General features: G+C 39.3%; 5 protein-coding genes across 10 annotated transcripts; all 5 read right to left on the bottom strand.

The window, feature by feature from the left end:
* Nucleotides 1–1118: 1118 nt before the first annotated feature.
* On the bottom strand, nt 1119–27611 carry LOC136270909 (multiple epidermal growth factor-like domains protein 11). Of its 2 annotated transcripts, none has more exons than XM_066069839.1 (11): nt 27480–27611; nt 26592–26822; nt 25977–26231; nt 25572–25709; nt 24790–24927; nt 24522–24642; nt 2493–2512; nt 2113–2256; nt 1687–1839; nt 1407–1509; nt 1119–1317 (listed from the first exon to the last, which is right to left on the bottom strand). In XM_066069839.1, the coding sequence occupies exons 1-11, from the start codon at nt 27535–27537 to the stop codon at nt 1155–1157; spliced, it is 1524 nt and encodes a 507-aa protein (XP_065925911.1). In that variant the 5' UTR covers nt 27538–27611; the 3' UTR covers nt 1119–1154. The 2 variants fall into 2 exon arrangements, with proteins under 2 accessions (XP_065925911.1, XP_065925913.1); XM_066069841.1 differs by having other exon boundaries at nt 2119–2256.
* Nucleotides 2557–7482, bottom strand: LOC136270897 (uncharacterized). Of its 3 annotated transcripts, none has more exons than XR_010708769.1 (3): nt 4754–7482; nt 3450–4565; nt 2557–2951 (listed from the first exon to the last, which is right to left on the bottom strand). XR_010708769.1 is itself a non-coding variant. In XM_066069814.1 (2 exons), coding segments are annotated over exons 1-2 (2715 nt in total). In that variant the 5' UTR covers nt 7468–7482; the 3' UTR covers nt 2557–4564. The 3 variants fall into 3 exon arrangements, 1 of the variants encoding a protein (XP_065925886.1); XR_010708770.1 differs by having other exon boundaries at nt 2557–2836; XM_066069814.1 differs by having other exon boundaries at nt 2557–4565.
* Nucleotides 7767–12692, bottom strand: LOC136270901 (uncharacterized). The gene is made up of 2 exons (XM_066069821.1): nt 9964–12692; nt 7767–9775 (listed from the first exon to the last, which is right to left on the bottom strand). Coding segments are annotated over exons 1-2 (2715 nt in total). The 5' UTR covers nt 12678–12692; the 3' UTR covers nt 7767–9774.
* LOC136270860 (uncharacterized) lies at nt 12977–17902 on the bottom strand. 2 transcript variants are annotated; one of them, XM_066069695.1, is made up of 2 exons: nt 13870–17902; nt 12977–13371 (listed from the first exon to the last, which is right to left on the bottom strand). In XM_066069695.1, exon 1 carries the CDS (start codon nt 17885–17887, stop codon nt 14213–14215), a length of 3675 nt encoding a protein of 1224 aa, XP_065925767.1. In that variant the 5' UTR covers nt 17888–17902; the 3' UTR covers nt 12977–13371; nt 13870–14212. The 2 variants fall into 2 exon arrangements, with proteins under 2 accessions (XP_065925767.1, XP_065925768.1); XM_066069696.1 differs by having other exon boundaries at nt 12977–13256.
* Nucleotides 18187–24501, bottom strand: LOC136270862 (uncharacterized). Of its 2 annotated transcripts, none has more exons than XM_066069706.1 (2): nt 24290–24501; nt 18187–23791 (listed from the first exon to the last, which is right to left on the bottom strand). In XM_066069706.1, the coding sequence occupies exon 2, from the start codon at nt 23095–23097 to the stop codon at nt 19423–19425; it is 3675 nt and encodes a 1224-aa protein (XP_065925778.1). In that variant the 5' UTR covers nt 23098–23791; nt 24290–24501; the 3' UTR covers nt 18187–19422. The 2 variants fall into 2 exon arrangements, with proteins under 2 accessions (XP_065925778.1, XP_065925784.1); XM_066069712.1 differs by having other exon boundaries at nt 18187–23676.

The raw sequence follows: 27611 nt of genomic DNA, 5'->3' as shown, positions 1-27611 counted from the left end.
TACGAAAAATATACTGTGGTTTCATTAATATTCGTTGAGTACCAATTTTCGTGGATTTCGTTGTTAAGCTGATCCACGAAATAAAATGTTCATTGAAATGCAATTTCTATTAACATTTGTATTGATATGGTCATTGGCCACAAATTTACGTATTCATGAAACTGTGATTTTCACTTTATCTACAAAACACGATGCCCTTGAATATTAATGACAGCACAGTAATACACAAAAGACAAAATACCAATAAGCAAGTTACTAAATATATAAACGAATGTCAGAAACATTGATGTAACTGCCCAAGCGATTTTTCAATACATATATAAAATACATGTATCATTAAATATAATACATAAGGCTGTCAGAAATTGATTCTTTTCTTAATGACATTTAAAAGGTATCCATAATCATTTCGATCATAATTGGCAATGATTTGAAATTGATTGATTGTTGCAGCAACACAGTTAGGTTGATAGAAAAAACCCATACTGTCAAATAACTGTTTTGACAAATGAAAACTATACAGGAAAGGAATAACAGTGAACAAAACAAGTGCATGTAAGCTTTGAAAAAAGTGCCTTTAAAAATAATAATGAAAGCCATATTAATAACAAAAACTATATCCGTCTTAGAAACAGAAAATAACAGAAACTGTTCTGAGGACGACAATGCAACATTTATAGAAAGAGAATGATATTCACGTTATGATTAAGGGCAGCTTAAATAATACTAGTTTTTGGATCCTTACCATGGATAAATTTACAACGAATATTTTATAAACAAACTTGAATTGTAATTTCTTAATTTTTAATGGTTTGTTTTATTCAAAAGATTGTTTGTATCCTTTTTATCAAATGATTTTGAACGAATGCTGCATAGTTTCAAAAGACATGGTGGGTTAAAATTGATCAAATTTGATACATGTAACGGTTTAAAAACTTCTCACTTTTTTGTTTACCTGATTTGGATTCACGTAAACTTGCTTGATGGAATAACTTTACAATCACCATCACCATATTATAGTTCGAAGAAAATAGTTCTTCATTCGAATATAAGATAAAATCTTTTACTAATGTTTCAGACAGGAAGCATCGTGGGGGGGGGGGGGCTTATGGGCAGAATTATTTTCATTTTCAAAGGCAAAAACAAGTATTATTCTATTTAGATATCCCAAGTTCCTCATACAGAGAGAAGTTTTCATATTGATCGTGCGAACACTCGGGGATAGGCATTGAGTGCTCCAACTCTTTGTTCCTTTCACTTTCACTTTTCAGGTTCTTTTTATGTTTGCGCATTGTCTTTCTTCGTTCTCTGAGAAATCTTAATAGAATTTCAAAATTACTTATAAACCTGCTTTGATATTAAAAAATCAAAAAATAAAATTATAATGTATACTTATTCAAACGTACCTGACAACAAAAATGGCATTTAGTAATCCACTTAAGATAAGAAATGTCGTACAGACAGAGAGTGAGGTTGATAATTGGCTCTCAGATACAGGATGAATTAAACCTGACTCCAAGTTTTAAAAAAAATATGATTAAAGCAAATTCTAATTTTTCAGATTTATTTTTTACGAAATACAAATCGTTAGTGTTGATTTTTTTTAAGTTAAAGCTATATTCATCCATTGTTACTTTAAACAGCATTACTATTCGATCACTGTCCTTTACATGAAAGAAACATTACCTTTAAAAACCTGGTCACAGCGATCGCCATGGTAGCCAATGTCACATCCTCGTGGACATTGACCAGTCACGTGATGACATTGTTCTCCGTACAGATATAAACAGTTCCCACATTTAAGCAAACATCCATCTCCATGTGTATTATTACTGCAAACTTTACAACAAGATCAAACATTTTTTGTTTAATTTACAAGCATATTTTTTTGGCTTTTTTTCTTTACGATTAGAATAAGTTTTCTTATTACTGGATTACTTCAGGTATAACTTCACAATTGATATCAACTAAGATATAAAAACAAAACAAACAAACAAGTTTTTTTTTAATCAAGTACTTAAATTTTGTCTGACAGTTAACAATTCACAACCTTTCTTTTCTTATCCTTCCTTGAAAACATCTAGCACAAATTTTTAGGAGCTATAACATTACCATTACCCTGTGTACAGTTAGTTCCTTGATAACCAATATCACATCCATTGGGACATGTACCATTGATGTAATTACATTGCTCATTGTCAAGGCAATGTCCACAGGTATGGTTGCAATTCTGACCAAACTTTCCTTCATTACATTCTGCAAAATGCAGCAAAAAATAGAAATTCATCGTTTGAATAGAGCAAAGCCAACATAAGTAAATCAAAATTAAAGTACCTAATTATAAATGTAATATTATGCCAGGCACAAAATTTCTATAAATTTTAATAGATATAAGTATTATTTTTTTGATTCATTGGTTAATATTGTTACATCATACTTCTTTATTGGTTAATGGATTAAGCTGATAAACGTAAAAAAAAATGACTGTGTACGTGTATCGCACGTGGCCCCTGTAACGGGATGAGCGGAGGCTACTCCAAACAACAACAAGACATCTTAAATTTAACAAAATTTAATAACAAAAAAAATAAGAGAAAGAAAGAAAAGATAGAAATATAAACACTAAACCACACAAACACTCACACAACTTTCACTCAACAAGAAAAAATATGATGTTTATACAAATGACCAAAAATAAATTAGAAGAGTGTCCGAATCTCCGGGGCTGTAGTCCTGGACCAACTACGGACAACCACAACTAGAGTAGTTTCGTCACCACAATCATCATCATCACCATCGCCATCATAATCATCGACACTATCGTCAACACCATCGCCTACAACACCATAATCATAAAAGACATCATCGTCATCACCATAACATCATCTACTTCATAATCATCACCGACGTCACCATCACATCATCATCTTCTCAACATCAACAATATGACACTACAATAAGTGTACAAGTGACACCATAACACCATAATAAAAACAATATTGTATAATACATCATATAAGTATCTCACTGATAGTATCAAACTATGATAATGTATAAATAGTATTATATTAAAGGCAACATCTCAAAATATTGTAAGTATATGGTAACTAAGTTATTTGTTTACAGTAAACAATATGGCGTCTGATACTTCCGGTGACGCACTTCCGCCCAAGTAGTTAAGTGGAAAAAGTGACCATAAATTGTAAAATAAAATAACGCATAGAAAATAGCCCTTTAAATCACCCTTTCTTTATACAGCAATAGCAAAAACTGTACTATAGAAAAAGACGAATTCCATTTAAACACTCTCGCTAAAGTCACACATCAGTGAACACACAGGTAACTCTACAGTGAACAATGGTCAAGGTGACTTTATAGGACGACTGCGTAATACTAATAAAAAGGCAAAAATTTACAAATAAACTACACCAAACTAAATAAATACTTACCACGGTCAGCTATCCGTGTCCGCGTCAAATGCTGAACTTGTGAAACTAAAACATGCCACACAGGCTTCTAACACGATACCCCCTTCACACACTAAGCACGTCTTTATCGCTGGACAGCTCGGCCGGGTATATCTTAGCGCCTATTGTTAGGGTCGGCCAAGCACGTTGCAAAGAATTATGGGAAAAATAAAATCGGGTGTGTTCGATATGAACAGTGATTGTCACACACCTCCCCCCTTAAAAAATTGTCCTGCAATTTCAAATAAACAATCACTGAATTTTGAAAATTCTCACGTATTTACAATAAAACCTATATACATACCTGTACTGTCTACTATACATCTCACTGACGACTCAGGTAATCCGCACCCACATTGTCGCTTCCTTTGATTGCAATGATCCTAAAGCGGTATGGCTGAAGCTGCAAAGCCCAACGCATCAGTCTGGAGTTCTCTGTCTTTGCTTTGTTAAGGTAGGTCAGGGGTTGGTGATCAGTTTCAAGTAGAAACTCGCGTCCATAAAGGTACTGGTGGAACTTCTGTATTCCCCACACTACCGCCAAACACTCCTTCTCGATAACAGCGTATGCCTTTTCTCTTGGTTGAAGTTTCCTACTGGCGTACGCTACGGGTAGTTTCTCGTCATCCTCCATCTGTAACAGCACAGCACCTATCCCATCATCTGCAGCGTCCGTGCGTAAAATGAAGGTTTCATTAAATTCTGGCAACTTCAATATTGGCCTTTCTGATAACATGTGTTTCAATGTATCAAAAGCTCGTTGCTGACTTTCAGTCCAAATAACTTTATTTGGTTGGCCCTTCTTCGTAAGATCAGAAAGTGGAATGGCTATCGCAGAGAAATTCGGAATAAACTTTCTGTAGAATCCTGCTAAGCCTAGGAAGGCACGAACCTGTTTCTTGGTTTGTGGTATTGGCGCATTTCTGACTGCATCAATCTTGTCCTGTTCTGGTTCTAGACACTTGTTGCCCACCATATGTCCCAAACAGTCAATCTTGTCAAATCCGATGAAACATTTTGTCGGTCTGGCCGCAAGTCCCGCATCTCTGAGTCGTTCGAACACAGTCTTCAGTATGTGTAGATGTTCTTCAAAGGTATCTGTAAAAGCAATGACATCATCGATAAAGTTTTCTACGCCGTTCATACCTTGAAGTAGTTTTCTCATCATACGACTAAATGTTGCCGGCGCGTTTACAAGACCAAACGGCATTGTCCTGAATTGGTACAATCCGGATGGTGTGGAAAAGGCTGTAAGCGGCTTACTCTCGTCAGCCATCGGTACTTGCCAGTATCCTTTGCTTAAGTCTATCTTTGACACAAACTTCTTTCCGGTCATTTTGGAAAATATGCTTTCTGGACTGGGCATTGGTTCTGCATCAAATACCGTAGCACAGTTCAGTCGTCTATAATCAATGCAAAATCGATTCGTTCCATCTTTCTTCCGAGCTATGACAACTGGAGCTGAATAAGGGGAAGATGATGGCTCAATCACATTCAACTGTAGCATTTTCTGAACTTCTTCTGTAATTGTTTTCTCTGTACTGAACGGAATTGGATATGGTTTCACACGCACAGGTTCAGACGATGTCACAACAATCTTATGCTCCATTAAGTTCGTCATTCCAGGTATATCCGTAAATACATCTGAGAACGAATCACACAGTGATTTAGCAGTTTCCAACTGATCTGGTGTTAGTCTGTCTGCAAACTTTATGTCCTTTGCTGTTTCGGTTTGAGTAACAGGTGGCATAAGAATAGAGTCCTGTTGTTCATCATCATCTAGGTCACTAAAGTCTATGAGTGAAATTGCACATGTTGACAAAACACCACAGTTCAATGTATCTCGTTCAACATACTTCTTAAGAAGATTTGCGTGGAAAGTTTTCAGCTTGCCTCCCATATCGATCTTGTAATCCATCTGTCCTAACGGTACTGCAGGTACTTTTCCTTTTGGAATAGTCCGCTGACACACGTCACATGATCTGCAAAACCGTCTAATGTCTGACTGAATTCCTGGCCAGTAAAATTCGGACACTACTCTGTCGGTTGTTTTCTTTGATCCCAGATGACCACCCATCAGCGTTTCATGTGCTATCTTCATGACGATAGTTCTGTATTTCCGAAAAACGATTAACTGTCGGAAAAGTTTTCCACTGGACACTTTGGGACTGCAAAATTCTCTGAACAACATTTGCTTCCGTTCACACATTTTTGAAAATCCGCCGTCACTGAAATGTTTAAGCTGTCCACTCTCAGCTAAGCTCCATAACTTTTTCAGTGTCTCGTCGTTTCGTTGTTCTTGTAAGATATCCTCCGGCGATACATCCCGTATTGCTTCCGGTACTTTCAATGGTTTGTATGGAGACTGTTTCTTTTTCAGTTGCGCACGCGTTTCAACAGCTGCTATGTTTTCAACGGAATGAATCCAGGCTGGATTTGGTTCATGTGGTTTCCTTACTCCACGAATATTACCAAGAATAAGATCGTACGAAGGCGAATCAAAGCACCAAGCATCAACACTTCCGGTAAAGTAAGGAGTATCGACATCAATTCTAGCCACATCTGAATCAATAATACGACCGTCTGCTAACTTGCATCGTTGAGATGTCCCTGTTAGTTGATCATCGTTTACCAGTTCTCTACGAATAACGGCACCACTACAACCTGTGTCTCTTAGCACAGTCACTAGTTTATTGCCAACACATCCTTTCACAACTGGCATTTCCGTTTCACAGAAAGCAACCGAATCACCAACACACGGTAAGTTTCCATGTTTCTCGACGACACTCGCGGCTCCTTGGCGACCTCTACCGCGTCCTGGATATCCATGGTTCCCATTATTGTACGACCCACGTTGAAAATCACTAGGGTAAGTATGTTTCGGTGTTGTTTCTTGTTTCTCGCTCGAATTAAACGGCCTGTTATTCGGACTTTTGCGGAAGTTGCAGTTAAAGGCTTTATGTCCTTGTCGTCCGCACTCATAACACTTCACTGCATTTCCAGATTGGTTTTGTTGCACGGAATCTTTGTACGGCGGTTGTCTATCGGACTGCTGTCGTCTGTCAAAGAGCGGTTTTTGCGTAAGTGAAGAGGATGTCACTGTTCTGGCCTCAGCAAAGTGGTCCGCGTATCGCGCCATGTCTTGGATCGCAGTAGGAATCCTCTCCTTTAGGAATAAGGCAAGTTCTTTCGAGCAACACAATAAAAACTGTTCACGTAAGAACAAGTCCTTCAGATCATCGAATGTCTTGTTAGTCTTAGACAGCTGAATCCACCGCTCAAGGTAACTGTCCAGTCTGGTAGAAAATTGCATAAAAGTTTCACTTCCGTCTGGTTTTGAAAATCGGAACTTCTTGCGGAAACCGTCCTCCGTCATGTCAAATCGTTTCAACAGGGCGTTCTTCAACTCGTTGAAATCAAGTGCTGTTTCGGGTGAGAGTCTTGCGAACACATCCAGTGCCTTTCCTTTGAGTAATGCGCTAAGATGAGTCCCCCACGTGTCTTTATTCCATTTCTGCATTGTTGCGTATATCTCAAATCTTTGAATGTACGCGTCAATGTTGTCTTTCGAATCCTCAAACGGAGGAAGTTTTGGTCCTTTTATCACTTGAGAAGTTTCTTTCTCCTCTTTAGTCACAACACTCGGATTCATGTGAGATCTCTCGAGTTGCAGTTTGTGATCAAGTTCCAGTTCTTCTAGTTTTTGCTGATGTCTCTTTTCTTCTATCAATCGGGCGTGCTCTCGCTCATCATGTTCTCTCAATCGGGCGTGCTCTCGCTCATCATGTTCTCTTGCGGCGCGCTCTTTCTCCATCTGTAGTTTGAAGTCGCGGTCTCTCTCCTCCTGGTCTCTCTCCTCCTGTCTCTCGACTCTATGTTTCTCACGTTCGTCCCGCAGTCTGGCCTGTTCGTCCTTCACGAATTGTTGAAGGGCTTCATCCTTCATCCCCATCTTGGTCCCCACTTCAAGTAGCTCCAGCATCTCCTTGACAGTAGACATGGTGCATTGACTGACAGACCAACTTACCTCAAAATTATCTCATAAAGGGGCTAACTTCTCAACTTTTAACAAAACAATCTGCCTAACGTAATGTACTCACCAAGGGAAAAGGAAACAACGACCTACACTTGCTCTTACATGTACTACAAAAAAGATCAAAAAATGAAAAATAAAATAAACCTTGGCAACTGTTCACTTATAAAGATATCTTGTAGTATCTGGAGGAGTCAACTCATCCCACCGCTGCCACCAATTGTAACGGGATGAGCGGAGGCTACTCCAAACAACAACAAGACATCTTAAATTTAACAAAATTTAATAACAAAAAAAATAAGAGAAAGAAAGAAAAGATAGAAATATAAACACTAAACCACACAAACACTCACACAACTTTCACTCAACAAGAAAAAATATGATGTTTATACAAATGACCAAAAATAAATTAGAAGAGTGTCCGAATCTCCGGGGCTGTAGTCCTGGACCAACTACGGACAACCACAACTAGAGTAGTTTCGTCACCACAATCATCATCATCACCATCGCCATCATAATCATCGACACTATCGTCAACACCATCGCCTACAACACCATAATCATAAAAGACATCATCGTCATCACCATAACATCATCTACTTCATAATCATCACCGACGTCACCATCACATCATCATCTTCTCAACATCAACAATATGACACTACAATAAGTGTACAAGTGACACCATAACACCATAATAAAAACAATATTGTATAATACATCATATAAGTATCTCACTGATAGTATCAAACTATGATAATGTATAAATAGTATTATATTAAAGGCAACATCTCAAAATATTGTAAGTATATGGTAACTAAGTTATTTGTTTACAGTAAACAATATGGCGTCTGATACTTCCGGTGACGCACTTCCGCCCAAGTAGTTAAGTGGAAAAAGTGACCATAAATTGTAAAATAAAATAACGCATAGAAAATAGCCCTTTAAATCACCCTTTCTTTATACAGCAATAGCAAAAACTGTACTATAGAAAAAGACGAATTCCATTTAAACACTCTCGCTAAAGTCACACATCAGTGAACACACAGGTAACTCTACAGTGAACAATGGTCAAGGTGACTTTATAGGACGACTGCGTAATACTAATAAAAAGGCAAAAATTTACAAATAAACTACACCAAACTAAATAAATACTTACCACGGTCAGCTATCCGTGTCCGCGTCAAATGCTGAACTTGTGAAACTAAAACATGCCACACAGGCTTCTAACACGATACCCCCTTCACACACTAAGCACGTCTTTATCGCTGGACAGCTCGGCCGGGTATATCTTAGCGCCTATTGTTAGGGTCGGCCAAGCACGTTGCAAAGAATTATGGGAAAAATAAAATCGGGTGTGTTCGATATGAACAGTGATTGTCACACACCTCCCCCCTTAAAAAATTGTCCTGCAATTTCAAATAAACAATCACTGAATTTTGAAAATTCTCACGTATTTACAATAAAACCTATATACATACCTGTACTGTCTACTATACATCTCACTGACGACTCAGGTAATCCGCACCCACATTGTCGCTTCCTTTGATTGCAATGATCCTAAAGCGGTATGGCTGAAGCTGCAAAGCCCAACGCATCAGTCTGGAGTTCTCTGTCTTTGCTTTGTTAAGGTAGGTCAGGGGTTGGTGATCAGTTTCAAGTAGAAACTCGCGTCCATAAAGGTACTGGTGGAACTTCTGTATTCCCCACACTACCGCCAAACACTCCTTCTCGATAACAGCGTATGCCTTTTCTCTTGGTTGAAGTTTCCTACTGGCGTACGCTACGGGTAGTTTCTCGTCATCCTCCATCTGTAACAGCACAGCACCTATCCCATCATCTGCAGCGTCCGTGCGTAAAATGAAGGTTTCATTAAATTCTGGCAACTTCAATATTGGCCTTTCTGATAACATGTGTTTCAATGTATCAAAAGCTCGTTGCTGACTTTCAGTCCAAATAACTTTATTTGGTTGGCCCTTCTTCGTAAGATCAGAAAGTGGAATGGCTATCGCAGAGAAATTCGGAATAAACTTTCTGTAGAATCCTGCTAAGCCTAGGAAGGCACGAACCTGTTTCTTGGTTTGTGGTATTGGCGCATTTCTGACTGCATCAATCTTGTCCTGTTCTGGTTCTAGACACTTGTTGCCCACCATATGTCCCAAACAGTCAATCTTGTCAAATCCGATGAAACATTTTGTCGGTCTGGCCGCAAGTCCCGCATCTCTGAGTCGTTCGAACACAGTCTTCAGTATGTGTAGATGTTCTTCAAAGGTATCTGTAAAAGCAATGACATCATCGATAAAGTTTTCTACGCCGTTCATACCTTGAAGTAGTTTTCTCATCATACGACTAAATGTTGCCGGCGCGTTTACAAGACCAAACGGCATTGTCCTGAATTGGTACAATCCGGATGGTGTGGAAAAGGCTGTAAGCGGCTTACTCTCGTCAGCCATCGGTACTTGCCAGTATCCTTTGCTTAAGTCTATCTTTGACACAAACTTCTTTCCGGTCATTTTGGAAAATATGCTTTCTGGACTGGGCATTGGTTCTGCATCAAATACCGTAGCACAGTTCAGTCGTCTATAATCAATGCAAAATCGATTCGTTCCATCTTTCTTCCGAGCTATGACAACTGGAGCTGAATAAGGGGAAGATGATGGCTCAATCACATTCAACTGTAGCATTTTCTGAACTTCTTCTGTAATTGTTTTCTCTGTACTGAACGGAATTGGATATGGTTTCACACGCACAGGTTCAGACGATGTCACAACAATCTTATGCTCCATTAAGTTCGTCATTCCAGGTATATCCGTAAATACATCTGAGAACGAATCACACAGTGATTTAGCAGTTTCCAACTGATCTGGTGTTAGTCTGTCTGCAAACTTTATGTCCTTTGCTGTTTCGGTTTGAGTAACAGGTGGCATAAGAATAGAGTCCTGTTGTTCATCATCATCTAGGTCACTAAAGTCTATGAGTGAAATTGCACATGTTGACAAAACACCACAGTTCAATGTATCTCGTTCAACATACTTCTTAAGAAGATTTGCGTGGAAAGTTTTCAGCTTGCCTCCCATATCGATCTTGTAATCCATCTGTCCTAACGGTACTGCAGGTACTTTTCCTTTTGGAATAGTCCGCTGACACACGTCACATGATCTGCAAAACCGTCTAATGTCTGACTGAATTCCTGGCCAGTAAAATTCGGACACTACTCTGTCGGTTGTTTTCTTTGATCCCAGATGACCACCCATCAGCGTTTCATGTGCTATCTTCATGACGATAGTTCTGTATTTCCGAAAAACGATTAACTGTCGGAAAAGTTTTCCACTGGACACTTTGGGACTGCAAAATTCTCTGAACAACATTTGCTTCCGTTCACACATTTTTGAAAATCCGCCGTCACTGAAATGTTTAAGCTGTCCACTCTCAGCTAAGCTCCATAACTTTTTCAGTGTCTCGTCGTTTCGTTGTTCTTGTAAGATATCCTCCGGCGATACATCCCGTATTGCTTCCGGTACTTTCAATGGTTTGTATGGAGACTGTTTCTTTTTCAGTTGCGCACGCGTTTCAACAGCTGCTATGTTTTCAACGGAATGAATCCAGGCTGGATTTGGTTCATGTGGTTTCCTTACTCCACGAATATTACCAAGAATAAGATCGTACGAAGGCGAATCAAAGCACCAAGCATCAACACTTCCGGTAAAGTAAGGAGTATCGACATCAATTCTAGCCACATCTGAATCAATAATACGACCGTCTGCTAACTTGCATCGTTGAGATGTCCCTGTTAGTTGATCATCGTTTACCAGTTCTCTACGAATAACGGCACCACTACAACCTGTGTCTCTTAGCACAGTCACTAGTTTATTGCCAACACATCCTTTCACAACTGGCATTTCCGTTTCACAGAAAGCAACCGAATCACCAACACACGGTAAGTTTCCATGTTTCTCGACGACACTCGCGGCTCCTTGGCGACCTCTACCGCGTCCTGGATATCCATGGTTCCCATTATTGTACGACCCACGTTGAAAATCACTAGGGTAAGTATGTTTCGGTGTTGTTTCTTGTTTCTCGCTCGAATTAAACGGCCTGTTATTCGGACTTTTGCGGAAGTTGCAGTTAAAGGCTTTATGTCCTTGTCGTCCGCACTCATAACACTTCACTGCATTTCCAGATTGGTTTTGTTGCACGGAATCTTTGTACGGCGGTTGTCTATCGGACTGCTGTCGTCTGTCAAAGAGCGGTTTTTGCGTAAGTGAAGAGGATGTCACTGTTCTGGCCTCAGCAAAGTGGTCCGCGTATCGCGCCATGTCTTGGATCGCAGTAGGAATCCTCTCCTTTAGGAATAAGGCAAGTTCTTTCGAGCAACACAATAAAAACTGTTCACGTAAGAACAAGTCCTTCAGATCATCGAATGTCTTGTTAGTCTTAGACAGCTGAATCCACCGCTCAAGGTAACTGTCCAGTCTGGTAGAAAATTGCATAAAAGTTTCACTTCCGTCTGGTTTTGAAAATCGGAACTTCTTGCGGAAACCGTCCTCCGTCATGTCAAATCGTTTCAACAGGGCGTTCTTCAACTCGTTGAAATCAAGTGCTGTTTCGGGTGAGAGTCTTGCGAACACATCCAGTGCCTTTCCTTTGAGTAATGCGCTAAGATGAGTCCCCCACGTGTCTTTATTCCATTTCTGCATTGTTGCGTATATCTCAAATCTTTGAATGTACGCGTCAATGTTGTCTTTCGAATCCTCAAACGGAGGAAGTTTTGGTCCTTTTATCACTTGAGAAGTTTCTTTCTCCTCTTTAGTCACAACACTCGGATTCATGTGAGATCTCTCGAGTTGCAGTTTGTGATCAAGTTCCAGTTCTTCTAGTTTTTGCTGATGTCTCTTTTCTTCTATCAATCGGGCGTGCTCTCGCTCATCATGTTCTCTCAATCGGGCGTGCTCTCGCTCATCATGTTCTCTTGCGGCGCGCTCTTTCTCCATCTGTAGTTTGAAGTCGCGGTCTCTCTCCTCCTGGTCTCTCTCCTCCTGTCTCTCGACTCTATGTTTCTCACGTTCGTCCCGCAGTCTGGCCTGTTCGTCCTTCACGAATTGTTGAAGGGCTTCATCCTTCATCCCCATCTTGGTCCCCACTTCAAGTAGCTCCAGCATCTCCTTGACAGTAGACATGGTGCATTGACTGACAGACCAACTTACCTCAAAATTATCTCATAAAGGGGCTAACTTCTCAACTTTTAACAAAACAATCTGCCTAACGTAATGTACTCACCAAGGGAAAAGGAAACAACGACCTACACTTGCTCTTACATGTACTACAAAAAAGATCAAAAAATGAAAAATAAAATAAACCTTGGCAACTGTTCACTTATAAAGATATCTTGTAGTATCTGGAGGAGTCAACTCATCCCACCGCTGCCACCAATTGTAACGGGATGAGCGGAGGCTACTCCAAACAACAACAAGACATCTTAAATTTAACAAAATTTAATAACAAAAAAAATAAGAGAAAGAAAGAAAAGATAGAAATATAAACACTAAACCACACAAACACTCACACAACTTTCACTCAACAAGAAAAAATATGATGTTTATACAAATGACCAAAAATAAATTAGAAGAGTGTCCGAATCTCCGGGGCTGTAGTCCTGGACCAACTACGGACAACCACAACTAGAGTAGTTTCGTCACCACAATCATCATCATCACCATCGCCATCATAATCATCGACACTATCGTCAACACCATCGCCTACAACACCATAATCATAAAAGACATCATCGTCATCACCATAACATCATCTACTTCATAATCATCACCGACGTCACCATCACATCATCATCTTCTCAACATCAACAATATGACACTACAATAAGTGTACAAGTGACACCATAACACCATAATAAAAACAATATTGTATAATACATCATATAAGTATCTCACTGATAGTATCAAACTATGATAATGTATAAATAGTATTATATTAAAGGCAACATCTCAAAATATTGTAAGTATATGGTAACTAAGTTATTTGTTTACAGTAAACAATATGGCGTCTGATACTTCCGGTGACGCACTTCCGCCCAAGTAGTTAAGTGGAAAAAGTGACCATAAATTGTAAAATAAAATAACGCATAGAAAATAGCCCTTTAAATCACCCTTTCTTTATACAGCAATAGCAAAAACTGTACTATAGAAAAAGACGAATTCCATTTAAACACTCTCGCTAAAGTCACACATCAGTGAACACACAGGTAACTCTACAGTGAACAATGGTCAAGGTGACTTTATAGGACGACTGCGTAATACTAATAAAAAGGCAAAAATTTACAAATAAACTACACCAAACTAAATAAATACTTACCACGGTCAGCTATCCGTGTCCGCGTCAAATGCTGAACTTGTGAAACTAAAACATGCCACACAGGCTTCTAACACGATACCCCCTTCACACACTAAGCACGTCTTTATCGCTGGACAGCTCGGCCGGGTATATCTTAGCGCCTATTGTTAGGGTCGGCCAAGCACGTTGCAAAGAATTATGGGAAAAATAAAATCGGGTGTGTTCGATATGAACAGTGATTGTCACACACCTCCCCCCTTAAAAAATTGTCCTGCAATTTCAAATAAACAATCACTGAATTTTGAAAATTCTCACGTATTTACAATAAAACCTATATACATACCTGTACTGTCTACTATACATCTCACTGACGACTCAGGTAATCCGCACCCACATTGTCGCTTCCTTTGATTGCAATGATCCTAAAGCGGTATGGCTGAAGCTGCAAAGCCCAACGCATCAGTCTGGAGTTCTCTGTCTTTGCTTTGTTAAGGTAGGTCAGGGGTTGGTGATCAGTTTCAAGTAGAAACTCGCGTCCATAAAGGTACTGGTGGAACTTCTGTATTCCCCACACTACCGCCAAACACTCCTTCTCGATAACAGCGTATGCCTTTTCTCTTGGTTGAAGTTTCCTACTGGCGTACGCTACGGGTAGTTTCTCGTCATCCTCCATCTGTAACAGCACAGCACCTATCCCATCATCTGCAGCGTCCGTGCGTAAAATGAAGGTTTCATTAAATTCTGGCAACTTCAATATTGGCCTTTCTGATAACATGTGTTTCAATGTATCAAAAGCTCGTTGCTGACTTTCAGTCCAAATAACTTTATTTGGTTGGCCCTTCTTCGTAAGATCAGAAAGTGGAATGGCTATCGCAGAGAAATTCGGAATAAACTTTCTGTAGAATCCTGCTAAGCCTAGGAAGGCACGAACCTGTTTCTTGGTTTGTGGTATTGGCGCATTTCTGACTGCATCAATCTTGTCCTGTTCTGGTTCTAGACACTTGTTGCCCACCATATGTCCCAAACAGTCAATCTTGTCAAATCCGATGAAACATTTTGTCGGTCTGGCCGCAAGTCCCGCATCTCTGAGTCGTTCGAACACAGTCTTCAGTATGTGTAGATGTTCTTCAAAGGTATCTGTAAAAACAATGACATCATCGATAAAGTTTTCTACGCCGTTCATACCTTGAAGTAGTTTTCTCATCATACGACTAAATGTTGCCGGCGCGTTTACAAGACCAAACGGCATTGTCCTGAATTGGTACAATCCGGATGGTGTGGAAAAGGCTGTAAGCGGCTTACTCTCGTCAGCCATCGGTACTTGCCAGTATCCTTTGCTTAAGTCTATCTTTGACACAAACTTCTTTCCGGTCATTTTGGAAAATATGCTTTCTGGACTGGGCATTGGTTCTGCATCAAATACCGTAGCACAGTTCAGTCGTCTATAATCAATGCAAAATCGATTCGTTCCATCTTTCTTCCGAGCTATGACAACTGGAGCTGAATAAGGGGAAGATGATGGCTCAATCACATTCAACTGTAGCATTTTCTGAACTTCTTCTGTAATTGTTTTCTCTGTACTGAACGGAATTGGATATGGTTTCACACGCACAGGTTCAGACGATGTCACAACAATCTTATGCTCCATTAAGTTCGTCATTCCAGGTATATCCGTAAATACATCTGAGAACGAATCACACAGTGATTTAGCAGTTTCCAACTGATCTGGTGTTAGTCTGTCTGCAAACTTTATGTCCTTTGCTGTTTCGGTTTGAGTAACAGGTGGCATAAGAATAGAGTCCTGTTGTTCATCATCATCTAGGTCACTAAAGTCTATGAGTGAAATTGCACATGTTGACAAAACACCACAGTTCAATGTATCTCGTTCAACATACTTCTTAAGAAGATTTGCGTGGAAAGTTTTCAGCTTGCCTCCCATATCGATCTTGTAATCCATCTGTCCTAACGGTACTGCAGGTACTTTTCCTTTTGGAATAGTCCGCTGACACACGTCACATGATCTGCAAAACCGTCTAATGTCTGACTGAATTCCTGGCCAGTAAAATTCGGACACTACTCTGTCGGTTGTTTTCTTTGATCCCAGATGACCACCCATCAGCGTTTCATGTGCTATCTTCATGACGATAGTTCTGTATTTCCGAAAAACGATTAACTGTCGGAAAAGTTTTCCACTGGACACTTTGGGACTGCAAAATTCTCTGAACAACATTTGCTTCCGTTCACACATTTTTGAAAATCCGCCGTCACTGAAATGTTTAAGCTGTCCACTCTCAGCTAAGCTCCATAACTTTTTCAGTGTCTCGTCGTTTCGTTGTTCTTGTAAGATATCCTCCGGCGATACATCCCGTATTGCTTCCGGTACTTTCAATGGTTTGTATGGAGACTGTTTCTTTTTCAGTTGCGCACGCGTTTCAACAGCTGCTATGTTTTCAACGGAATGAATCCAGGCTGGATTTGGTTCATGTGGTTTCCTTACTCCACGAATATTACCAAGAATAAGATCGTACGAAGGCGAATCAAAGCACCAAGCATCAACACTTCCGGTAAAGTAAGGAGTATCGACATCAATTCTAGCCACATCTGAATCAATAATACGACCGTCTGCTAACTTGCATCGTTGAGATGTCCCTGTTAGTTGATCATCGTTTACCAGTTCTCTACGAATAACGGCACCACTACAACCTGTGTCTCTTAGCACAGTCACTAGTTTATTGCCAACACATCCTTTCACAACTGGCATTTCCGTTTCACAGAAAGCAACCGAATCACCAACACACGGTAAGTTTCCATGTTTCTCGACGACACTCGCGGCTCCTTGGCGACCTCTACCGCGTCCTGGATATCCATGGTTCCCATTATTGTACGACCCACGTTGAAAATCACTAGGGTAAGTATGTTTCGGTGTTGTTTCTTGTTTCTCGCTCGAATTAAACGGCCTGTTATTCGGACTTTTGCGGAAGTTGCAGTTAAAGGCTTTATGTCCTTGTCGTCCGCACTCATAACACTTCACTGCATTTCCAGATTGGTTTTGTTGCACGGAATCTTTGTACGGCGGTTGTCTATCGGACTGCTGTCGTCTGTCAAAGAGCGGTTTTTGCGTAAGTGAAGAGGATGTCACTGTTCTGGCCTCAGCAAAGTGGTCCGCGTATCGCGCCATGTCTTGGATCGCAGTAGGAATCCTCTCCTTTAGGAATAAGGCAAGTTCTTTCGAGCAACACAATAAAAACTGTTCACGTAAGAACAAGTCCTTCAGATCATCGAATGTCTTGTTAGTCTTAGACAGCTGAATCCACCGCTCAAGGTAACTGTCCAGTCTGGTAGAAAATTGCATAAAAGTTTCACTTCCGTCTGGTTTTGAAAATCGGAACTTCTTGCGGAAACCGTCCTCCGTCATGTCAAATCGTTTCAACAGGGCGTTCTTCAACTCGTTGAAATCAAGTGCTGTTTCGGGTGAGAGTCTTGCGAACACATCCAGTGCCTTTCCTTTGAGTAATGCGCTAAGATGAGTCCCCCACGTGTCTTTATTCCATTTCTGCATTGTTGCGTATATCTCAAATCTTTGAATGTACGCGTCAATGTTGTCTTTCGAATCCTCAAACGGAGGAAGTTTTGGTCCTTTTATCACTTGAGAAGTTTCTTTCTCCTCTTTAGTCACAACACTCGGATTCATGTGAGATCTCTCGAGTTGCAGTTTGTGATCAAGTTCCAGTTCTTCTAGTTTTTGCTGATGTCTCTTTTCTTCTATCAATCGGGCGTGCTCTCGCTCATCATGTTCTCTCAATCGGGCGTGCTCTCGCTCATCATGTTCTCTTGCGGCGCGCTCTTTCTCCATCTGTAGTTTGAAGTCGCGGTCTCTCTCCTCCTGGTCTCTCTCCTCCTGTCTCTCGACTCTATGTTTCTCACGTTCGTCCCGCAGTCTGGCCTGTTCGTCCTTCACGAATTGTTGAAGGGCTTCATCCTTCATCCCCATCTTGGTCCCCACTTCAAGTAGCTCCAGCATCTCCTTGACAGTAGACATGGTGCATTGACTGACAGACCAACTTACCTCAAAATTATCTCATAAAGGGGCTAACTTCTCAACTTTTAACAAAACAATCTGCCTAACGTAATGTACTCACCAAGGGAAAAGGAAACAACGACCTACACTTGCTCTTACATGTACTACAAAAAAGATCAAAAAATGAAAAATAAAATAAACCTTGGCAACTGTTCACTTATAAAGATATCTTGTAGTATCTGGAGGAGTCAACTCATCCCACCGCTGCCACCAATTGTAACGGGATGAGCGGAGGCTACTCCAAACAACAACAAGACATCTTAAATTTAACAAAATTTAATAACAAAAAAAATAAGAGAAAGAAAGAAAAGATAGAAATATAAACACTAAACCACACAAACACTCACACAACTTTCACTCAACAAGAAAAAATATGATGTTTATACAAATGACCAAAAATAAATTAGAAGAGTGTCCGAATCTCCGGGGCTGTAGTCCTGGACCAACTACGGACAACCACAACTAGAGTAGTTTCGTCACCACAATCATCATCATCACCATCGCCATCATAATCATCGACACTATCGTCAACACCATCGCCTACAACACCATAATCATAAAAGACATCATCGTCATCACCATAACATCATCTACTTCATAATCATCACCGACGTCACCATCACATCATCATCTTCTCAACATCAACAATATGACACTACAATAAGTGTACAAGTGACACCATAACACCATAATAAAAACAATATTGTATAATACATCATATAAGTATCTCACTGATAGTATCAAACTATGATAATGTATAAATAGTATTATATTAAAGGCAACATCTCAAAATATTGTAAGTATATGGTAACTAAGTTATTTGTTTACAGTAAACAATATGGCGTCTGATACTTCCGGTGACGCACTTCCGCCCAAGTAGTTAAGTGGAAAAAGTGACCATAAATTGTAAAATAAAATAACGCATAGAAAATAGCCCTTTAAATCACCCTTTCTTTATACAGCAATAGCAAAAACTGTACTATAGAAAAAGACGAATTCCATTTAAACACTCTCGCTAAAGTCACACATCAGTGAACACACAGGTAACTCTACAGTGAACAATGGTCAAGGTGACTTTATAGGACGACTGCGTAATACTAATAAAAAGGCAAAAATTTACAAATAAACTACACCAAACTAAATAAATACTTACCACGGTCAGCTATCCGTGTCCGCGTCAAATGCTGAACTTGTGAAACTAAAACATGCCACACAGGCTTCTAACACGATACCCCCTTCACACACTAAGCACGTCTTTATCGCTGGACAGCTCGGCCGGGTATATCTTAGCGCCTATTGTTAGGGTCGGCCAAGCACGTTGCAAAGAATTATGGGAAAAATAAAATCGGGTGTGTTCGATATGAACAGTGATTGTCACACACCTCCCCCCTTAAAAAATTGTCCTGCAATTTCAAATAAACAATCACTGAATTTTGAAAATTCTCACGTATTTACAATAAAACCTATATACATACCTGTACTGTCTACTATACATCTCACTGACGACTCAGGTAATCCGCACCCACATTGTCGCTTCCTTTGATTGCAATGATCCTAAAGCGGTATGGCTGAAGCTGCAAAGCCCAACGCATCAGTCTGGAGTTCTCTGTCTTTGCTTTGTTAAGGTAGGTCAGGGGTTGGTGATCAGTTTCAAGTAGAAACTCGCGTCCATAAAGGTACTGGTGGAACTTCTGTATTCCCCACACTACCGCCAAACACTCCTTCTCGATAACAGCGTATGCCTTTTCTCTTGGTTGAAGTTTCCTACTGGCGTACGCTACGGGTAGTTTCTCGTCATCCTCCATCTGTAACAGCACAGCACCTATCCCATCATCTGCAGCGTCCGTGCGTAAAATGAAGGTTTCATTAAATTCTGGCAACTTCAATATTGGCCTTTCTGATAACATGTGTTTCAATGTATCAAAAGCTCGTTGCTGACTTTCAGTCCAAATAACTTTATTTGGTTGGCCCTTCTTCGTAAGATCAGAAAGTGGAATGGCTATCGCAGAGAAATTCGGAATAAACTTTCTGTAGAATCCTGCTAAGCCTAGGAAGGCACGAACCTGTTTCTTGGTTTGTGGTATTGGCGCATTTCTGACTGCATCAATCTTGTCCTGTTCTGGTTCTAGACACTTGTTGCCCACCATATGTCCCAAACAGTCAATCTTGTCAAATCCGATGAAACATTTTGTCGGTCTGGCCGCAAGTCCCGCATCTCTGAGTCGTTCGAACACAGTCTTCAGTATGTGTAGATGTTCTTCAAAGGTATCTGTAAAAACAATGACATCATCGATAAAGTTTTCTACGCCGTTCATACCTTGAAGTAGTTTTCTCATCATACGACTAAATGTTGCCGGCGCGTTTACAAGACCAAACGGCATTGTCCTGAATTGGTACAATCCGGATGGTGTGGAAAAGGCTGTAAGCGGCTTACTCTCGTCAGCCATCGGTACTTGCCAGTATCCTTTGCTTAAGTCTATCTTTGACACAAACTTCTTTCCGGTCATTTTGGAAAATATGCTTTCTGGACTGGGCATTGGTTCTGCATCAAATACCGTAGCACAGTTCAGTCGTCTATAATCAATGCAAAATCGATTCGTTCCATCTTTCTTCCGAGCTATGACAACTGGAGCTGAATAAGGGGAAGATGATGGCTCAATCACATTCAACTGTAGCATTTTCTGAACTTCTTCTGTAATTGTTTTCTCTGTACTGAACGGAATTGGATATGGTTTCACACGCACAGGTTCAGACGATGTCACAACAATCTTATGCTCCATTAAGTTCGTCATTCCAGGTATATCCGTAAATACATCTGAGAACGAATCACACAGTGATTTAGCAGTTTCCAACTGATCTGGTGTTAGTCTGTCTGCAAACTTTATGTCCTTTGCTGTTTCGGTTTGAGTAACAGGTGGCATAAGAATAGAGTCCTGTTGTTCATCATCATCTAGGTCACTAAAGTCTATGAGTGAAATTGCACATGTTGACAAAACACCACAGTTCAATGTATCTCGTTCAACATACTTCTTAAGAAGATTTGCGTGGAAAGTTTTCAGCTTGCCTCCCATATCGATCTTGTAATCCATCTGTCCTAACGGTACTGCAGGTACTTTTCCTTTTGGAATAGTCCGCTGACACACGTCACATGATCTGCAAAACCGTCTAATGTCTGACTGAATTCCTGGCCAGTAAAATTCGGACACTACTCTGTCGGTTGTTTTCTTTGATCCCAGATGACCACCCATCAGCGTTTCATGTGCTATCTTCATGACGATAGTTCTGTATTTCCGAAAAACGATTAACTGTCGGAAAAGTTTTCCACTGGACACTTTGGGACTGCAAAATTCTCTGAACAACATTTGCTTCCGTTCACACATTTTTGAAAATCCGCCGTCACTGAAATGTTTAAGCTGTCCACTCTCAGCTAAGCTCCATAACTTTTTCAGTGTCTCGTCGTTTCGTTGTTCTTGTAAGATATCCTCCGGCGATACATCCCGTATTGCTTCCGGTACTTTCAATGGTTTGTATGGAGACTGTTTCTTTTTCAGTTGCGCACGCGTTTCAACAGCTGCTATGTTTTCAACGGAATGAATCCAGGCTGGATTTGGTTCATGTGGTTTCCTTACTCCACGAATTTTACCAAGAATAAGATCGTACGAAGGCGAATCAAAGCACCAAGCATCAACACTTCCGGTAAAGTAAGGAGTATCGACATCAATTCTAGCCACATCTGAATCAATAATACGACCGTCTGCTAACTTGCATCGTTGAGATGTCCCTGTTAGTTGATCATCGTTTACCAGTTCTCTACGAATAACGGCACCACTACAACCTGTGTCTCTTAGCACAGTCACTAGTTTATTGCCAACACATCCTTTCACAACTGGCATTTCCGTTTCACAGAAAGCAACCGAATCACCAACACACGGTAAGTTTCCATGTTTCTCGACGACACTCGCGGCTCCTTGGCGACCTCTACCGCGTCCTGGATATCCATGGTTCCCATTATTGTACGACCCACGTTGAAAATCACTAGGGTAAGTATGTTTCGGTGTTGTTTCTTGTTTCTCGCTCGAATTAAACGGCCTGTTATTCGGACTTTTGCGGAAGTTGCAGTTAAAGGCTTTATGTCCTTGTCGTCCGCACTCATAACACTTCACTGCATTTCCAGATTGGTTTTGTTGCACGGAATCTTTGTACGGCGGTTGTCTATCGGACTGCTGTCGTCTGTCAAAGAGCGGTTTTTGCGTAAGTGAAGAGGATGTCACTGTTCTGGCCTCAGCAAAGTGGTCCGCGTATCGCGCCATGTCTTGGATCGCAGTAGGAATCCTCTCCTTTAGGAATAAGGCAAGTTCTTTCGAGCAACACAATAAAAACTGTTCACGTAAGAACAAGTCCTTCAGATCATCGAATGTCTTGTTAGTCTTAGACAGCTGAATCCACCGCTCAAGGTAACTGTCCAGTCTGGTAGAAAATTGCATAAAAGTTTCACTTCCGTCTGGTTTTGAAAATCGGAACTTCTTGCGGAAACCGTCCTCCGTCATGTCAAATCGTTTCAACAGGGCGTTCTTCAACTCGTTGAAATCAAGTGCTGTTTCGGGTGAGAGTCTTGCGAACACATCCAGTGCCTTTCCTTTGAGTAATGCGCTAAGATGAGTCCCCCACGTGTCTTTATTCCATTTCTGCATTGTTGCGTATATCTCAAATCTTTGAATGTACGCGTCAATGTTGTCTTTCGAATCCTCAAACGGAGGAAGTTTTGGTCCTTTTATCACTTGAGAAGTTTCTTTCTCCTCTTTAGTCACAACACTCGGATTCATGTGAGATCTCTCGAGTTGCAGTTTGTGATCAAGTTCCAGTTCTTCTAGTTTTTGCTGATGTCTCTTTTCTTCTATCAATCGGGCGTGCTCTCGCTCATCATGTTCTCTCAATCGGGCGTGCTCTCGCTCATCATGTTCTCTTGCGGCGCGCTCTTTCTCCATCTGTAGTTTGAAGTCGCGGTCTCTCTCCTCCTGGTCTCTCTCCTCCTGTCTCTCGACTCTATGTTTCTCACGTTCGTCCCGCAGTCTGGCCTGTTCGTCCTTCACGAATTGTTGAAGGGCTTCATCCTTCATCCCCATCTTGGTCCCCACTTCAAGTAGCTCCAGCATCTCCTTGACAGTAGACATGGTGCATTGACTGACAGACCAACTTACCTCAAAATTATCTCATAAAGGGGCTAACTTCTCAACTTTTAACAAAACAATCTGCCTAACGTAATGTACTCACCAAGGGAAAAGGAAACAACGACCTACACTTGCTCTTACATGTACTACAAAAAAGATCAAAAAATGAAAAATAAAATAAACCTTGGCAACTGTTCACTTATAAAGATATCTTGTAGTATCTGGAGGAGTCAACTCATCCCACCGCTGCCACCAATTGTAACGGGATGAGCGGAGGCTACTCCAAACAACAACAAGACATCTTAAATTTAACAAAATTTAATAACAAAAAAAATAAGAGAAAGAAAGAAAAGATAGAAATATAAACACTAAACCACACAAACACTCACACAACTTTCACTCAACAAGAAAAAATATGATGTTTATACAAATGACCAAAAATAAATTAGAAGAGTGTCCGAATCTCCGGGGCTGTAGTCCTGGACCAACTACGGACAACCACAACTAGAGTAGTTTCGTCACCACAATCATCATCATCACCATCGCCATCATAATCATCGACACTATCGTCAACACCATCGCCTACAACACCATAATCATAAAAGACATCATCGTCATCACCATAACATCATCTACTTCATAATCATCACCGACGTCACCATCACATCATCATCTTCTCAACATCAACAATATGACACTACAATAAGTGTACAAGTGACACCATAACACCATAATAAAAACAATATTGTATAATACATCATATAAGTATCTCACTGATAGTATCAAACTATGATAATGTATAAATAGTATTATATTAAAGGCAACATCTCAAAATATTGTAAGTATATGGTAACTAAGTTATTTGTTTACAGTAAACAATATGGCGTCTGATACTTCCGGTGACGCACTTCCGCCCAAGTAGTTAAGTGGAAAAAGTGACCATAAATTGTAAAATAAAATAACGCATAGAAAATAGCCCTTTAAATCACCCTTTCTTTATACAGCAATAGCAAAAACTGTACTATAGAAAAAGACGAATTCCATTTAAACACTCTCGCTAAAGTCACACATCAGTGAACACACAGGTAACTCTACAGTGAACAATGGTCAAGGTGACTTTATAGGACGACTGCGTAATACTAATAAAAAGGCAAAAATTTACAAATAAACTACACCAAACTAAATAAATACTTACCACGGTCAGCTATCCGTGTCCGCGTCAAATGCTGAACTTGTGAAACTAAAACATGCCACACAGGCTTCTAACACGATACCCCCTTCACACACTAAGCACGTCTTTATCGCTGGACAGCTCGGCCGGGTATATCTTAGCGCCTATTGTTAGGGTCGGCCAAGCACGTTGCAAAGAATTATGGGAAAAATAAAATCGGGTGTGTTCGATATGAACAGTGATTGTCACAGCCCCTTCCCATCCCACTTGGCATCCTCCCTCACACTGTCCTGTCACCCTGTCACATCTGTATGGAACTCCGCAGTTGATGTTACAGTGCTCCTCACAATAGTAGCCATATCGACCTTCAGGGCAAGCTGTAATTGAGATATAACACATTTTCTGAAATAGAACTAATACAAATTGCTTATTTTATTTTATCTGTTTTGAATATTAAGACAATATAGTGGTAAACGAGGTTAATACACGATCATATACTTAAAACAAATTTAACATGTACGTACTTAGGTCACATTTTGTGCCATAAAATCCACTGGCACAACCTTTTATACAACTTCCGTTCACATGATGACACTGTTCATTGTTTTTACAGTTTCCACAATTTTGCTGACACTCTTGACCGTATGATTTGCCGTTGCATTCTGTAATGTAAAAATTATATCTTATAGTCTGAGTAAAAAAGAAGTTCAATGGTTGATTGAAATATGTTTGGTTATGGGTCATGCTTGTTTAAGTAGAGTTTATTGTAAAGAGTTTTATTGAAACATTTTATGGATCGCAGACAAATTGAAGTTTACATAATTGTCAAAAGATTGGTCATTTGAAGGGCATACATACATTTGAAATAGTTTTCATCATTATACATATGAATCGCAACTTATTGAGAAAAAATCATAGAAATATTTGATAATTTAATTTTAATTGGTATTTTTGTGGTTTTTTTTTTTTTACATATATCTATTTTTCTTTAAATACATAATTAAAAAAAAAGTTGGTGCAAGATACTTCTTCAGTCAGTTTTTACAACAACAAAAAATGTTAGACGACCTTCTAGATAATATGTTGTTATATGCTCATGACAATTTTTAGACATGGACCCGTTTAAAAATGTGTTACAGTACGGATATTGATTGACTTGGACACTGTAATGGATCTTTTATCTAAGTACTCATATAAAACCGAAATCAACATTCTCTAATTCAAATTTAAACCAGGTTGGATACACAATTTTAAAACTGTTCGACTAAAAGTTTTTACTATGATTATATATGTTACATATACTTACGTTCATTACAAGTAGGACCTTTGTATCCATCGGTACACCTCAGACAGGTTCCATCCTCGATGTGACAGTGACCTTCCTGACAGTTCTGTGGACACGATAAAGAGCAGTTCTCTCCGTAATATCCTGGTGTTGGGCAACCTTAAATAACATGATGATTTCCGTATGTTTGAAATGATCATTTAATGATATACATTAACAGTGTATATAAAATTCAATCTAAGAGCAGCACGTAAGGTATTTTTCATTTTTATACGATTGGTTATTCTTATTTTGTTGATAAAAAAGGGATAAAACAATCATTATTTGTGCTTTTGTTTAGACAAAGATATTTAAAGCATGTAAAAGAATTTTAGCAATAACAATCAAAACGATTTTTATGCTGAAATTGTCGCCGTTATATCCTACCATAAACCTCAAATTCGCAGATTTCGTTGTATGCTCCATCTGTAGAATAGCCAGAAGGAAACGGGGGCTGTGTTCGATTGTTGTAGTAGATAGCGTAACGTCCGTGATTAGGGCAATTTATCGTTATAGGATTCTCTATTGTTGCTCTAGTAAAGTTTCTATCTTTGAAGCACGTTATCCCGTCCTCTTTATTCGTTGTCTTTGATATGTAGACAGAGAACCCCAAAAATCGTCCCGAGTATTTACTAGGATTTCCTGTTGAAATAACATCTTTAAAGAAAACTCACATTTTCGGTTAGGGTTTTGTAATATAAGTAAAAACTTGGAAATTCGTTCCTTCTGAGTTTATATTAAATATTATTGTGAACAACAAGAGTAATTAAAACAAAGAAATCCAGCATATTTTGTTTTTTTTTAAATTTTAGATTGAACGTAAAAAAAACCCCACACATCAATAAGTATAATTTAGTAATTAAAACAAATTTGATTGTTTAATTACCCTTCATCCGACACACTTTATTCAAATATATATATATATATATATATATATATATATATATATATATATATATATATATATATATATATATATATATATATATAGTACATAAGTACCCCAAGGCTCATTGTCCGTCCTATAGTATATAACAATATGATGCATGCTAAGGACTTTTTGGAGATCCACCCTCCATTCTGCAACTTGGTGATAATTCCCGGATATTGTACACTGGTTGTCATATTGAGATAGGTCTGAATATCGTCCGTCCACAGCACGATCTGCTCCCCAACAAGGTCGACCGCTATACGGAAAACGCTGCCATGCTGGTTTCCTCAGAGCAATATTTTCTTGATAGTAAAATATTATTATTTAATGGTTTTAATTGCGTTTTTTCTTTTCTTTTCTCTCTTTCTTTTTTTTAATACGATGCAATTTTTACACTATCGTTTTAATTGAACAAAATATGAAATTTTACAGAATCAAATTTAAATCATATGCATCTATTTGTGAGCCTTTCTATTTTAATGAAACATCAAGGATGGTTTTTTACAGGAAGTTGTCTTAATTCTTTTTTATGATGTCTGCATACAAGCCTCAATTGATTAAAGCATTCCCAAAACATTTCCACACTATGCACTGAGAGTCAAAGCCATTTCACACATACGAAAAAAGGTTCTTAAAACATCATTAAATCATTATTTTTCTTAAGAGGAATGTAGAGTTAGCTTCCTGTCTGTGTCATAATATAACAAGTAAAACAATGGCAACAATTATGATTAAGCAGTTATCTAATGAGAATATCAAATGTGTAGGGTTTAAAATGCCTTTGACATTAATGCAAGTGTTGCTGTATATTTGCTAAAAATGTTGACTCCAACCGCTATTTATTTTGAATAAAATTATATCCTTAAACTTCAAAACAAAGATAGACTGAATAACTCCTAATTTCAAATAAAATTGAAATATTTCGCACTAGGAAAAAAATATAAAAGCAAATACCTTACCGTATGCAATGATTAAGATGAATAAATGGAAAAATAAATGCAGCCAGAGCAAATGCATGTCTAAAATGGAAGGAAGTAATGAAAATGTAATTCTTTTTTAAACATACACGTGATATGTTTAACCTAGTTCCG

The sequence above is a fragment of the Magallana gigas genome, chromosome 1, assembly GCF_963853765.1.
Source record: "Magallana gigas chromosome 1, xbMagGiga1.1, whole genome shotgun sequence".
NCBI classification, from domain to species: domain Eukaryota; kingdom Metazoa; phylum Mollusca; class Bivalvia; order Ostreida; family Ostreidae; genus Magallana; species Magallana gigas.
This window is presented reverse-complemented; position numbering and strand designations above follow the sequence as displayed.

What these genes read in the sequence shown, in the direction of transcription:
- LOC136270897 (XM_066069814.1), bottom strand. Translation starts at nt 7,467, where the DNA reads ATGTCTACTGTCAAGGAGATGCTGGAGCTACTTGAAGTGGGGACCAAG.
- LOC136270901 (XM_066069821.1), bottom strand. Translation starts at nt 12,677, where the DNA reads ATGTCTACTGTCAAGGAGATGCTGGAGCTACTTGAAGTGGGGACCAAG.
- LOC136270860 (XM_066069695.1), bottom strand. Translation starts at nt 17,887, where the DNA reads ATGTCTACTGTCAAGGAGATGCTGGAGCTACTTGAAGTGGGGACCAAG.
- LOC136270862 (XM_066069706.1), bottom strand. Translation starts at nt 23,097, where the DNA reads ATGTCTACTGTCAAGGAGATGCTGGAGCTACTTGAAGTGGGGACCAAG.
- LOC136270909 (XM_066069839.1), bottom strand. Translation starts at nt 27,537, where the DNA reads ATGCATTTGCTCTGGCTGCATTTATTTTTCCATTTATTCATCTTAATC. An exon ending in AGGTCCTACTTGTAATGAAC is followed by an intron (nt 24,928 to 25,571) that starts GTAAGTATATGT and finishes TTTACATTACAG; the next exon opens with AATGCAACGGCAAATCATAC. An exon ending in GGATGCCAAGTGGGATGGGA is followed by an intron (nt 2,513 to 24,521) that starts AGGGGCTGTGAC and finishes TCATCCCGTTAC; the next exon opens with AGGGGCCACGTGCGATACAC.